The 15,154-nt window shown below is 38.4% G+C and overlaps 2 protein-coding genes across 2 annotated transcripts in view; one reads left to right on the top strand and one right to left on the bottom strand.

The window, feature by feature from the left end:
• The window catches only part of LOC144062840 (adhesion G protein-coupled receptor D2), an 88,670-nt gene extending 84,822 nt beyond the window's left edge, over nt 1-3,848 (top strand). The window contains exon 24 of the mRNA XM_077584592.1: nt 3,036-3,848. Within this exon, the coding sequence (XP_077440718.1) occupies nt 3,036-3,152 (117 nt within the window). The 3' untranslated portion in view covers nt 3,153-3,848. The remainder of the gene's footprint in view (nt 1-3,035) is intronic.
• Nucleotides 3,849-3,949: 101 nt separating this feature from the next.
• Nucleotides 3,950-15,154, bottom strand: part of nr5a2 (nuclear receptor subfamily 5, group A, member 2) — a 64,807-nt gene continuing 53,602 nt past the window's right edge. Inside the window, exon 7 of the mRNA XM_077584593.1 lies at nt 3,950-5,590. Coding sequence (XP_077440719.1) covers nt 5,343-5,590 — 248 coding nt within the window. The 3' untranslated portion in view covers nt 3,950-5,342. The remainder of the gene's footprint in view (nt 5,591-15,154) is intronic.

The following is a 15,154-nucleotide window of genomic DNA, read 5'->3' on the forward strand; positions in this document are numbered from 1 at the left end:
CACTGTCAGCTTTCTTCTATTGTTTATCCATATTCCTTAATTCAGTCAGCAAGTTCTTGTCAAAGGAGGAAAAGTTGGAGCTTCTCTGCCGAGCCATTTTAACGTAGCTGATCAAGCTAACAAGTTATGCTAGGCTAAGGTTTTTGCTAGCTAGCAACAATGTAGCCTTCACACTTCCGGCGTTGTAGCCTACATATTTAACTGTATCATCGATTATTCTTTTTAATTTCAGTAACCACGATTATCCCTGTTGATTTAAATCAGTTTCAATTCAGTTCAACTGACTTTTGCTCAATTCAGATACATTTTAAATTGAGCCCTGCTTAATTCTACAACCAGATTAACTCATTTTAAAAATAGTTTTACTCTTTGTAAAACTATTGCTTGTAGGCTAGCGGGCTAGCAAGAAGCTGCAGCGCACGTAGCATGCCGCTGGACTCTCAGATCAAACCTTCGGTCCTTCAGCGAGCCGAGTAACTTCCAAACAGTGAATACCGGTCGCAATTTCCTACTCTCGTCCGCGACACTTTTTTTTTTTTAAAACTGCCCGTGTGCGGAGGACACGACTAGCCAGCCGACATGTACAGTTCCAGTAGCTACGGTCTCTCTCTCTCTTGCACTCTCACATTGTAGAAATTGTAATCCCTCAAAGTAATCCCAGTTTTTAATAAATGTACCTGTAATTTGATTACATGCTTTTTTTTCTGTACTATAACAAAATGCAGTTAAAAAATATATATATTCGCCAGGGAAAAAAAAAAAAAAAAGCCCAGTTAGCTCAGTCGGTAGCGCACTAGACTCCTAATCTCAGGGTCGTGGGTTCAAACTCAAATTGGGAGGTTGTGTGTTTTGTGTGGTTATTTTGTCTAGTCTTTGTCATTGCGTTTTTTACATATTATAAAACAGTATTGAAAAAAAAAAATGTATTCTGATTACATAACACCGGTACATGTATTCATTTTACCCTGCACATTTTTTTGTCCATTTTCCTAAAAAAAAAAAAAATTGTCATCGCTCATTTGCTCCTCATCCAACCTGTAAAATCCACTTCCAAAGTTGAATGTTCTTGCTGTCAGTCCGCTTGCATGCATGTAGGAAGCATGCGGGCGCATCTCAGTAAGCAGGAGTGACGAGCTTCCACAGTTTAAAAGCTTCACATAACACTGGCAGACACAACTGGGGGCTGTTTGTGTGATGCCAAGGAAAGCCTGTTTAGAAATTGACAGCATTGCATCTGTGTGTGTGTGAGTTGAGTGTTATATTGCTTTCGGCAAGTTATTTATGTGTGTTCACCCCCCCCCCCCTTTTTTTTTTTTCCCTGGCTATCTGTGTGCTTATCTTTGCACTCGGTGGGTCTGGAGCCGACGTCCACCTTGGGGGACGCACACAGCATGCATTTCTGAATATTTTCACCTGAGGCTGCACTTGTTAGAAGGTGCAGATAAATTTATATACATTATTTATACAAATTCAGGGCGAGTTGAAGGCAGGCAGGTTGAAGGCATTTATGGACCGAGAGGCCAAAGCTTCAAGTGAGGGCTGGCGGAGCCGGCTGCTTTCACAGCTGTGACTGAGCGCCGTGCATTATGCTCCATTTGAAGGTATCGCATGATCACTCAATCCGTTTGTTATTGAGGCAAAAGAAAATATTTTCAAAAAAGCTGCAATACGGAGGAAAAGAAAAAAAAAGTCATTTTCTGGCAAATGCTGGCACTCGCACTTTGGTTCGAATGTGGCGCTGGTTCTGGGTTCGAGTCTCAGCTCAAGCCTTTGTGGCTTGTGTTTTTGTGTCTTGGGACAGGCTCCAGTTGTCCTGCGACCGATCATGTGTTAGAAAATGGAAACAGTTGCATTTGACTAATTAGGCACTACTAAGACTGCTTCACGAAATCCTTGACTGTGTGTTTAGTTACTGTGTGTGTGCTTGTAAGCAAGACACGGGAAAACCCGGTCACTATATATTTATATTGGGAAAGGGGAACTGTGCTCAGCATAGATTTTCTTTATATCAGGATATTTATTATATCTCAAGATAGGGATTTAATAAAGTACTTTTGGGGACAAAGAATAATGGACTTGGGCATTTTTTTTTTTTTATACAGTGAATTATTTGATGTTTTTCTTATTTCATTTAAAAACGACAAAGAATAAAAAAAAATGCATATATTTTAGAAATAGCTAAAACCTCAAATGATCAGATAAACTATGTAATAAATGCAAACAATATTAAAAATATTTAAATAAATGATTTCTCTAAAAACAGTTGGGTTAAAAATAACCCAGATTGGGTCATAAAGGGACCGACAAAATGTTTTTGTTTTTTTTATTTAACCAAAAAAGTTGGGTTAAATGAATAACCCACAAAACAATAAAAAATATTTTAAATGACCTGAAAAGTTGAGTTCTTTAATGATCTGGGTAAAATAACCCAAAAAGTTGGGGGGGGGGTTTGTGTTCAAACCCTCCCAAAAGTTGGGTTATTTATGTTTTTGGGATAAATAAATAACCCAAAAAGTTGGGTTAATTTTAGGGGGTAAAATAAGAAACAACAAGGATTTGGGTTATTTTTTTGTTAAGTAACCCAAAATCATGGGTTATTTAAAATTTGCGAAAAAATAAATGACCTAAAAAGTTGTGTCAGTCCTTTTTTGACCCAATTTGGGTTATCTTTGACCCAACTTTTTTCTTACAGTGCAAAATTAAGAGAAGAGCCCTGAACTAATTTGCCAAGTAAAGTAAAAGATGATATTGTCTTGCTATTGCCATGGTGTCCTCGGTTTACCTATTTTGAATGAATTTCAGTACATGATCTTGCCTCAGTTTCTTTAGCTCCTGAGCTTACCTTCACGTTTTTGTTTTTTTTACCATGGTCGGATGTTAGACAATATACAGCATTAGCAGCAAGCGCTCATGAATTATAATGTAAAGCTCATCATTGAGAAAAACAATGCAGAGTTAAAAGTGCAATTTATGTGTGATCGAGTACGTCTTGTATTTGTGAATGCAAATAAATAGTCCCACCTCCTCCCACGCAGGAGCCCCCTCCTGCACATGTGCAGGCATCACCACCTGCTTGTGGTCTCCACGTCCCCATGGAGTTGGAGTTTACTGCTTCTTGCTTCTCATCTGGAAGACCTTCAACTTCATCATAGAAGGGGCTGACTACTAAATTGTTGATTTTTTTTTTTACGTATGCGTGATCGATCAATGTTTGCTTTTTACCATAGACTAACTTTTACTAATGACTCAATAGGGATGACATGTTTTCTAAATCTGAATAGTGTCTGGACTGTGCCAAATTTGGCTGTGAAATGAAGTTTGCATTTTTAACACTTAAATGAACTAATGGAGCATGTTTGTGAATCCTTTGTGTATGATAATGTACATATATAACTTGTGTTCTATTTCTCATGTAACTACACAAATTTATGTAAAATGGAATCCAGTATGTTTGATGAAATGATTACAAAAATGTTTTTACTTCCAATGTGTCACGCCAGTCTGCATTGGAGCGATTGGCTTTTTTTTTTTAAATTCTTTACTCTTTTTGTGATTCTCCATTCTTGTTGTACAATAGCAAAAAAATAATAAATAAAATTAAAAAAATGTCATACATTAGAGGAAATGTTTCGTGTGCGAACAGTTACAGAAAGGTAAATGTTTACAATAGTACTAACAAAACCAAATGACCCAATTTTTGTTGTACAAAAGTGAAATTACACTTGCTCTTGGAAGTTGTGCAGACCAGGTTTATGCACACAATGTAAATGTATATGTATTTAATTATTGTGCATATTAAATTATGTATACATTTATACTGTAAATGTATATTTTTTGTGCATTTTCACTTATTCATGTGCTTTCAGTTGCTGAAAACTGACTTTGTCACTTGAGGGTGTGTTTGTGTGTGTGTGTGTGTGTAAAAACAAAAGAACATTGTACAGTAGACAAATTTATTGTGGCGCCGAAACCTCACGTCATGTAACACAAAGATGGAAACCAATAGACGCAATAAATTATCTTCATTATTAAGTGTAACCAGTGACATTCTGTACATCAAAAAATGTAAAGCACTGTAAATAATGAATACAAGTTGTACAAAAAAAAAAGTGGAACAAGAAACGGAAACCTATACAGCGATACTTAAGAGACAAATGTTTGAATGCCAGCAGACAGAAATGAATATTTTGTGTGATTCCTTAATGATTTTAGTGTCTCACGACATAATTTAAGTACTGATTAAAAGTGAAATAAAACACTGTACACACAACAAGAAGAAAGAAAGCACCCCCCCATGTCAATGATGTCATCTTTTTAGGAAATCATTGCTTTGCAATTAATGCATCATCACAGTTGTCTCCCATATTACCACATGAATGTAAACACCTGTAATTATTCTTCTTTTCTTTTTTTTGATTTTACAACATTAATAGTTTATTTATATATATTTGTACATATTTTCATTCACATCTGCACAGTTAGCTAGCATGGTAATGAAATAAGGCAAGACTCACATAACTGTGACATCACAATATTTTTTTTGTTTTTTTTTTGCAATTTAATTATTTATTTATTTTGAAATAATACTGATTATAAAGTGTTTGTGTCATGTCCTTCATCTGCAGCAAGCTTTGGTCTTTCTGAGCAAAGGCCGGCTACAACCATGTCCAAAAGTTGGTTTTGCTCCATTTTTTTGGTAGTAAAATTGTAAAATTAAGGTTGTTTTTTTTTTTTGCAGGTAAAATGGAAATACACTATTGTTTTAGCCGTTATATATATTTAACATGAGACTTTCTGAAGTACATCGTTTCAAAGGACTCAAGAGGGTCATATAAGGAGACCCGAAAAATGATTCCTGTTACTGGACGAGTATTGTTTTGATCATTGAGGGACATTCGTTTGCAGGCCTTTCTTTCTTTCTTTCTCTTAACATTCATTTCTCACATTTTTGGTCAGGTCAAGCTGCCGCCGCTGTATCCACGAGTTCAGTGATAGCAGGTAAGAGTCCGCTTTGGTTGACCACATGAACACTCGCTCGTCCGTACAGTACCAACCAGAGCTAAAAGAAAAAGTCGAAAGGCAAGTCCACATCCTGTACAACGTAATCTCTTAGAGTCACTGCGGTTATAAACATTGAGAGTCTTTGTTGAGTTCAAGTGTTCCTCTTTGTGTCTGAACTTCTTTCTTTCCTCTTGTTCATGTGCACACGTTCAGTTTGTGCATATTTGTCAACGTATTTACACTTCTTTCCAGCCAGGTGGATTGAAATCAAAGCGGGAGATTTTTTTTTTTTCAGGCAGCCTCCGTCCTCACAAGGTGTCCATGCAGCTGAAATTGCCTCCTTAAGCTCTCTTGGCGTGGAGCATTTCAATGAGCAGGTTGTTGCAGGGCACGTCGCCGTTCAGGTGTTTGTAGTAAAGATATTCTTCGGCCTGCAGGCTGATGGCTCGGATCTCTGGCAGCCGCAGGAGCAGCTGGCCAAACTTGTCCGTTTGCTGCGGGTAGTTGCACATGACGTAGTCCAACAGCGCCGCGTTCACCTGCTCCTGGACGCTCTCCACCAGGTGGAAGTTCTCCAGGTTCTTCACGTCTACGTGAGGAGGAAAAGACAAACCAGTCAGATACAACGTTTTCTTTCTGCCTGTTATGTAACTTTTCCATGTCAGACAGTTAGTTAAAATAATTCCCTTTAGGTACTTCTATTATAGCAATCTGCCTGTTTTTGTTTTGTTTTGTTTTTTTTCTCCCGACGTAAAGCTATGCTTGTCTGCTTTCAGAATTCGTTGGAATTACGTTGCTAGCAAAAACAGTTCCAAAGTTGACAACCTCATATTTTGAGGGTTAAAAGGTTTGGGGTGAAAATAGCTTCATGTTGCATTCAAGAAAACTGGGAATTTGGACCAATCCCACTTTGATTAAATGAGCTTTGACCTCTGGTGGTCTAATTAGCTAATTAGTCTTAGATGGGGAAAAAAACAATAAAAATTAAAACATGAGGGAAAGGAAAAAAAAGAAGGCCCATCTGTGCTCCTTTACAGGGGAGCACAGTATGAACCTGGAAAAATAAAGCATGCATATAGCAACACGATGATGTAGATAAAATCATTTTTGAAGACTTGCATGTGTGGGAGGGGCTATGGCCTAATCAAAGCTAGCGCATCCGCAGCGCACCTCTTAATTCATTCACTCCCAGCCATATTCACTGAAGCAACCCCCTTCGCTCCATTTTCATTAAAGCTCCTGGCTGTTTTACTGGATTTTGACTGATTTTGCAAAGCCCACAGAATTTTGTGTTCTATTGCTAAAAAAAACATGGAACCTACCTTCATCAGGAAAAAAAAAGTAAATTTCTGTTTGTATTTGTTATGTTTTGCAGCCATTAGCATGAGTATATAGCTAAGTTTCATCATTATTCACAAACCTGTTGAAAACACTGACAAAAATAGTTTTTTGCAACCTGGCCCTGGCTGATCTCTTATACTCTGCTGCCACCTGCTGGCCATTTTTTGTAATAACTACCATTGCTTTAAGCAACATTTCGGGTCAGAAGCTGTATCAAAGCCTTCTGTATAAAAAACACACACAAAAATAATAATAATAAATAAATAATGTATTTATAATTTTTTTTTATGTTTTTTTGTGTGTGAAGGACAAAATATTAAAAAACACATTTATACGTTTTTGGGTTTGAACGAGAATAGGAACACAGCAATCTAAACTGCCAATATTTGTCCCGTCTCAGTAAATTAATTTAAATAAATAGCTTTTAAATAATGTATATTTTTACATAATATTTAATGTGCTATTTTATCTCCATTCTTTTATATTTATTTATTTTTTATGTTATCTCATGTATTATTTATTCTATCTATTGTATTATTTATTCTATCTTAAAGTATCCTGCTTTTATATTCTTAGGTTTATTTATGCTTTTACAATTTCCATCCATACATTTTGTTATTTAAATGACATCAACATTTTCTTCCCAACAATTTGACATCAATCCGATTTTTTTTGTTTTGTTTTAGTTTTTCACAATCCTTATAATACAAATTGAAATCAAGACGTCGCAACATAAGTCAACCGAATCATTTCCAGCCAATCCTTTTTTTTCTTTCTTTCTTCTAAAGCTCAGCATTGTTCATTTGATTTGATCATTGCTCTCCTTTTTTTTTTTATTAAAAAAAAAATAATATATATTTTTTAATATATATATATATATATATTTTATTTTTATTTTTTTTGTATGTGGGTGAGTATGTGTATGTGCGTGTGTGTGTGCGTGCGTGCGTGCGAGCGTGTGTGTATTCATCAGTTCACCTAAAGCCTATTAAAAAAAATCCCATACTAATAATATATATTTCCAGCCAATCCTGTAGCGTGACATCATCGGTAGGCGATACGATCTGGCAGCCCGATCACATCTGGTACCGACATCGTCACACGAATGTTTAGGAAGATCAGAGTGAAATTGCACTTTGAGCGTTTTCAACCCATTGTTTCTACTCTGTTCACACAAATATGAGTCACACGCGCGCTCATTTTGCTGAATTGTTTGCTTTGAGCATGAGCTGTGTGACAAAACAGGCCACGTCGCTTGATTTTGCTCGCAGCCGTCTCTCGGGAACGCCGTGTCGAAGGAATCAGGTGAAGGCATTAAAAAAAATAAAAAAGGATGAAAAAAAAAAGGCTCATCCTCCTGAGATTCAATCCCCGTGAGTCCATAAATTATGTAGGGCAGACTTACAGCCATCCTTTTTTTTGTCATATCAAAACAATGTCATAATAAATAAATGACTTCCGTACAAAGTGAACATTTTCAGAGTGCAACAAGAGTGCAAGTGTTTTCGCTGTAGATTCTTTTGTTGGTTCCTTGAACAAATTCTATCCCCCCCTCCTCTCCCTAAATCTTACCTGTGTGCTGCCACAAGCACTTTTCCTAAGCAATAACAATAATAAGATCACTGGGGGCTCGTGCAGATTATTGCAAGACAAGTGGAAAATGTGCTAAATGGATAATGGAGGACGGGAGCGCGGTACGGACGAGTCATGATCGTCAAGTGCAGGGCTGAAAATTTTTTAATCACATGCCACAGCGACTGTCTGGTGTGTGCGTGAGACATCTTTTATTAATATGTTTGACCTCAGGTCGCGTGTGCTTATGTAAGCTAATTCGTAACAACAGCGTCCATGTTTCTCTTTGACACCTTCAGACATACACGCACACACACACATCCCATCATGCACTTCATCTTCCGCACTTCTCAGACACATGTATAATCAGACACTAATCCTTGGAAATACACACAATATTTCTTCTTTCTAACACACACACACGCGCACACATTAGCAGGCAGGAGGGGGAGATAAATCAGCAGCTAATGAGGTCTCAAGTATGAGAAGCGGCTCCTTTCCATTTACGATGCACTCTACCATGCCATTGCGATCGGCAATCGGCATGCATGTGTGCGTCAGGCGCTTGTGTCGCATGCTCGCCGTGACCTCTGCGTGACACGGCGAGGGGCTAAATAAGGCCAAGAAGAGGACAGGAAAGGGGTGTGCGTGTGTGTAGGAGGGATGGGGGGGTTGACAAAGAGGGACTCCAAACAAACACGACATGCTTTTTCCTGCTGTCACTCAGCTGTGTGACCCGCTCGCTGCCCGACACACGTCTCGAATAAAGCCTTTCGCTACAGGCAAGAAAACGTACGGCTTCGTTTGCTATGGAACTTTTCATAAAATGAGATGAAGCTTCATCATCTTTTTGAAGATCTATCTGCCAGATCCCAAAGGATTTTAGAAACCATATTTGCAGTGGGTTTGTTGAAAAGAACATGTGTGAGGTCAGAGGTCACCCAAAAGAGGACCTGCCTCTGCAATCTGTGTTCCATTTCATCCCAGAGTTGTTCTCATCCAAGCGCGTCTTTATGGACTTCGCTTTAGGCAGGAAGGTGACTCCAAAATCCAAAATTGAATTACACGTAGAGAAAAGGTATTTACAGTATTTATTCATTTCTGTTAACACAATCAATCACAACATCAGAAGCTACAGTGGATATAAAAAGTCTACACGCTCCCTAAAATGCTCCAACTACATCACAACGAAGGCCAAATGTTGACATGATATTATATTATTACAGTTGTGCTCATAAGTTTACATACCCCTATGGTATGTCAATTGACATGGAACCTACCAAAAGAAAGATTTGAGTCTCTTCTTTCATTAGGAAAAAAAAAAGTATATTTGAGACCACTTCCCTATCTGGATAAAAGTTAGTCAATTTCAAGTCTCATCAACCCTTCAGCCCTCTGAAAAGAAATCTAGTTATTTCCCGAGTAAAGATTTGTTGTGTTCCATTGTAAAATCTCAAGTACTCTTGAACACACCTGAAATGTGAGTGTATGCCAGAGAAAAATTAGTCATGTTATCTGCACACACAAAATTGCAATAGAAGACATCACATGGCCTTCTAAAAAATATGAGCTTTTTCTTTTAAATTTAAAGCAATTTTTATAACCTGCAAGCATTTCAAGTTCAATTTTAATATTAACCAAAATCTGTGCGCGTATGAGTGTGTGTGTGTGTGTGTGTGTGTGTGCGTGTGTTGGGGGAGGGCATTAAAACAGAGGATTAAGTATGTCTCTCTGTCAAGCTGATTAGGGCAAAAGTGAGGCAAAAAGACCACATTTTAATTGCTAATTATTATCAGTGGCCCTTTTGAAAAAAATAATGAAGTTGGCTTTCCGTATTGAGGGGCTTCCTTTTTGTCTACAATTAGCAAATGTGATGTGTAAAAAAAAAAAAAAAAAAAAGATTAAAGAAAATAACAAACTCAATTTTGTATGTGGTTATAGATGATAATAAAAGATAGTTACATCATGAGAGAGGCAATAATAAAAATAAACAAAAGAAAAACAAATGAAAAATTGATCACTCGTCACCAGACGGTGTCAGGTCGAAGCATTAAGTGTGCTAAGTGCTCTCCTTTTTCTTCCATACCTCCCCCTCACCTCAGCCACTCCCCTCCCTCCCTCCCTCTTCCTCTAGCTCATCGTTCAGTCACAGTGGGACTAATTATCAACTTTTTTCCCCCCCTCGCATAAAACAAGCACAGTTCATCGTAGCGCTGCGTCCGAATACTCAAATGGAAACCCTGAGGTCCCGCAGAATACATTGTTCCATTTGACGGCCGATCACACGTACTGAAGCCGGTGACCTAATGAAAAAGCACACAAAAAACGCACACACATTTCTCCTCTGCGAACCCGCTGCGCCTTTTAATTAGACTTGAAGACGAGATGTTACCAGGCTGCCAAAGTGTGTTTTTACACTGTTATACTGCAACCCCCCCCCCGCCTCCCCCACCCCACCCACCCACTCTCTCCTACAACCTGCCTCAGGAAACACTTACAAACTCGCGCAATCAAGCCTCTAATAGCGAACACAATCCGTTCCTAGTCCAATTCATTCTCACAGGAAATCAAACTTAAATAATAATTAAGACCGTTATGAACTGTGCAGGTAATATTTTAAATAATATTAAACATTTGTAACTATTTCAGGTACATTTTACACAATGTGTAACTTACGAAAACACATTTTGTGCATTTGCATGTCAATGGATTCATTTTCGCAAAATGTTGCTGTAATTTACCATGATTAATGTGATTTTTTTGGGAGGGGGAAAAAATATTTGTGTTGTACAAGGGTCAATTAAAAATTATGAAAATTTGTCACAATTTATAGACGTGTACCAATAGCTAGGGCAGGATCCAAACGTTTTGCTTCAAAGGCGACATACCGAAAAATTGAAACATGCAAAAGCCACTTTGAAAAATTTCCACTTTTAATTTATTAAGCGCAATTGCATATTGGTATATATTACTGTGTTTAAAAATATATATTTTTAAAAAAACTAACTAACTGATACCTAAACACCACAGTGTTATGAAGAGAAATTATGTTACTTCATTTGCATCTTTGCATAATTACAAAAGGCTTACAGTATTTAAAACAAATGACCACATTTTTTGGACTTTAAGTCACGCTTTTTTTTTTTTGTTTGGCTGGCTGTGCGACTTACTGTAATAACCAGGTGCGACTTGTAGGTATTAAAATTAGAGCTCTGACTGGCACCCAAAATCACTATTCCCTAATCGCGTTGACAGCTGTGAACATGTTCCAGTTGGATTCAAAACTTCCGCTTCAAACTACAGAAATATTTTTCTTTTTAGTTTAAAATGGCTTACCTTATGGTGAAGGTTGCAGTAATGCTCCAAAGTATTTGCCAACCGCCAAATGAAAGTACAGTAGAACAAGAAATGGAAGAAGAGGAAAAAGAAGTAGTCGTGGCAACTAATGTGTGATGTGTAAAGCTAGCTCGCTAAATTAGCATGTGGTATCCGTCACCACTAGGATTTACTATTTACAGCACTAAGGTGTAACAACCAACCACGATTTTACCTTTGGCCACAATGCGACACGGAATTCCAAGTGAGCCCTTTTCAACTAAAAAGAAAAACCTTACTGTTATTAGAAGTGGAAGTTTTGAATTCACCCGGAACTCGTTTGCTGCTGTCAAAACAACTTGGGAGGAGTTACAGTTATTGGTCTCGGTTTTTGTAAAATACATTAAATCCAAAAATTCAACTTAAAGTCCAGTATGATTTCTATGTTTTTGTTCTTCTTCTTGATGCACTTTTTTTTTGTGTGGCTAATGCGATAATGCGACTTATACTCCGGAGCGACTTATAGTCCAAAAAATAAGTTCGTAGGAAATGTCATATTTAATATATGTCGCGCGGTGCTTTAAGATGGACGGCGGGCCATAGTTTGGACACCGCTGACCTAGAGGTTGTACATTTATGAAAAAATATTCATAGGCTTTTCAAAATGTCACTAAGTGCAATTATCTTAGCAATGTAAATAAATAAAAAGCTTACTAAAATTACTAAAGAGCGCACAGTGCAAGAACAAGACTTTGATTTTCAAAATGCTTTGAGCCACTTAATCATAAGTATGGGAAAAGAGCATAAATTTTAACCTGGATTTAAAAGCATTCACATTGTATTGGTATGTTTTGAATCTTTATTCAATTGTATTATTTATTCTGATGATAAAGGATATTAGTATTATACACGAATACAGAGAAAAAATGTTTTTGAAGAGTGATGGGGTGGCGTATTACATAAGGGGACATATTTTTCACAGGAAATGATGTAAACTGCTGCTAAAATATAAGCAAAGCTTACAAGTAAAAAAAACAAAAAAAAAACGTCTGAATCCGTGCCTACATTACATTAGGGTTGCTGTCTACAAACAAACACTATATTTTAACTTTGATAAGTTGACGCAAGACACTACACATGAACTAATACAAGTGATTGATTCCACCTTCAACACAAATACAGCATGGCCACATTGGCCTGACACAATTTCTCAAAGACAATAATTCTCCGCGCTTCCTTCGTCATACTCCAATTTACCGTATTGACTTCCTCGTACAAGCTGCCACCTGCCAGGGCAACATGACAAAATAACTCCATGTTTTTTTTTCACTTTCAGTGTCCCAAATCAATAAATGTCTGTGTCACATGCTGCCGATTCCCTCCTTTCAAATGTCACAACATGTGTTTCCCTCTGGGTTCCAAAACAACACATAAAAAGCTGGCGGGCCATAAACAGATATTGAGTCAAGCGCTGTCAGTAAAGCAGTAGACAAACAAGTGACTTCCGCCATCAGGCTCTGGCCTTCCAATAGGCCTTTATATGAGCCTATCAAAGCTGGAGCACCTTTTACTACAACTGCGGCACTTTCAAGACGACTTGAACCAGAGTCCGGGCCTCTTTATTGCATCCCACTTGTGTTGTTATCATGCCAACAATGTCCTCTGCTACTTTATTCATGATTAATTCACCAAGCAGTTTGGCTCCAATCAGAAAAGAGGGCGTCAACAAACGAGAAACTGATGACCTTTGATTCGGAGTGACTGACCAAACCAGGAGTGAGTGGCTACAGTTGACACGTAGATTTTTCATTGGAAAGTCATGTTTGCACCTGTGTGTGCATGTGCCGCTAATAAATAGGGCAGCCGGGGCAATCAAAGCAAATAAACCCGTGGGACAAGGGGCAAGAGCCGCATGGTTGATGTCATCGCTTAAGCAGCCCAACGAGTTACGGTACAGTGCGCTGATCCATTAGTTGGGGTTGCAACAGAATATCACAACATCCTTTACCCCCAGCTTGACACTCTTGCTACAATAAACTTGTGAGATAACCAAAGCCGTACACACATGAACGCACACAGTTGGACTACATTCCCCTCAGCTGCCATCAATACTCTACTTAGAATTCACACGAACATGCACCTTTCCTCAGCAGGAGATTGTGCCGCGCCATTAGGCCATTAAAGATCTTTTCTATTTATGCTTGCCAGCAAACACGTTGCACCCTGGAGAGCTCGGCTCACTTGTTTTCCTCCCGGTCCCTTTTGGGGAATTCCTTTTCAGCCGCACAAAAACCAGGGGTACGACGGGTGTTCTTAACAATTAATTGGGTTTCTGTCAGATTCAACACACTGGAGACTAACGGGATACACCGACATGCTCAGCACATGAGAAGAGATTGAATCATCTCATTGAGCTGGAAGCAACTGAATCTTGATCTTTAATTAAGAAACTGACACACCAGTTAAATAGTTAGCAGTCATATACTACAACGACTAAAACTAATACATCAGATTTTTATAGCCCAGCTGCTCTCTAACCTTTTTGACGGAGTACCGCCTAAAAAAAAAAGAAGAGTGTTTTAAAGCCCTTTTTACACTGCACTCATTCTGTGTCAAAGACTCAGAACTTAATTACTAATTGAATAGTGAGGCACTATGCACTCCAATTTGTTGAACAAGAAATATGGAAAATAGATGGATGGTTAATCACATTGCTGCTGCTGACACAAATTTTCCCCTAATAATGACACTGGAACATGGAAGAGGAACAGAAGGGCTTGATGAAGTTAAACACTTTAATACTGTATCGGATTGCTTAGGGATACCAGGAAACACAAATTGTTGTGTTTTATTTTGAGTGGAGTCCGGCCAACAATGACTAATTTGGGCACAAATGCCCTTGAAAGCGCTCATCTATATTTAATAGGCTGTAAGAATCTGACAAATATCACACTCAGACTTCTTATACATTCAAGAAAAAGCCTCATTAGGCTGTGAATACAAACTATCCTCGGTGGTGATTCTCTCATTGCCCTGGTTTACAGTAACCTACTGTAGCCACATGCCCTGGAGCTACTATCCAGCCCTTTTTCCAGGGGCTGACGATCCTCTGTGTGAGCAATAAATAATTACAAAGGTCTCACACTCCCTTTCTCTCTCAGAACAAACCATCGAAAGGGACACCATTTGTCAGCATGTCAGAATCAAGTCTGAAGGCTCAATTTGTCAATCTAGCCATCAAACCTTCCCGTTAACCAGTCAAGAGGTGTGATGTCATGAAGCTTTGAAAAAGAAGTGAGTGGAATCCAGTTGGGGATATATTAGGTCAAATCTACAGCTTGGTTGACAACATCGCTGTTGTTGTTAACAGGTAGTGGTCTGTTCTGATCTGTCGCCCAAGGACAGGTTGGTGGGCTCGGCAAGGCAATTGAGAGGGGTCAAGAGATGGAATAGAGGCAAAAGTGCCTGAGGTGTGATAAAATAAACAAGAGAGAAGGCGCTCTGTGCAGGAGAAAGCGAGAGAGAAGAGCGTTCTCATTGTCTATGCTGGCTGCAAGGTGCTTGGGATTTGTCCTGAAGTGAATTTACATCCTGGATCAGATGCTCCTGTCTTTGCTTTTCTTCAACAGACACGTTCACCTGGGAGCCCTCAGTCTGAAAAGGATGCATTATTTCAACATTTATTTCATTGCTGATTTTCTGTTTTGTATGTTTCAAAAAGTGGCTGCCCAGTGATGAGTGGTTAGCATGTGTGCCTCATGGTTTTAAAGTTCTGGGTTTGAGTCTCAGATCTGATCTCCCAGTACGTTTCGTTCTGCTGTCCTTTCATGGGTTACGACAAGGTACTCTGGCTCTCTCATGTTACAAAGAATGCTTCTTAAGTTACCGTGTTTCTCGGACTATAAACATTTTTTTCCGTAGCTTT

This window comes from Vanacampus margaritifer, chromosome 13, assembly GCF_051991255.1.
Source record: "Vanacampus margaritifer isolate UIUO_Vmar chromosome 13, RoL_Vmar_1.0, whole genome shotgun sequence".
NCBI classification, from domain to species: Eukaryota; Metazoa; Chordata; class Actinopteri; order Syngnathiformes; family Syngnathidae; genus Vanacampus; species Vanacampus margaritifer.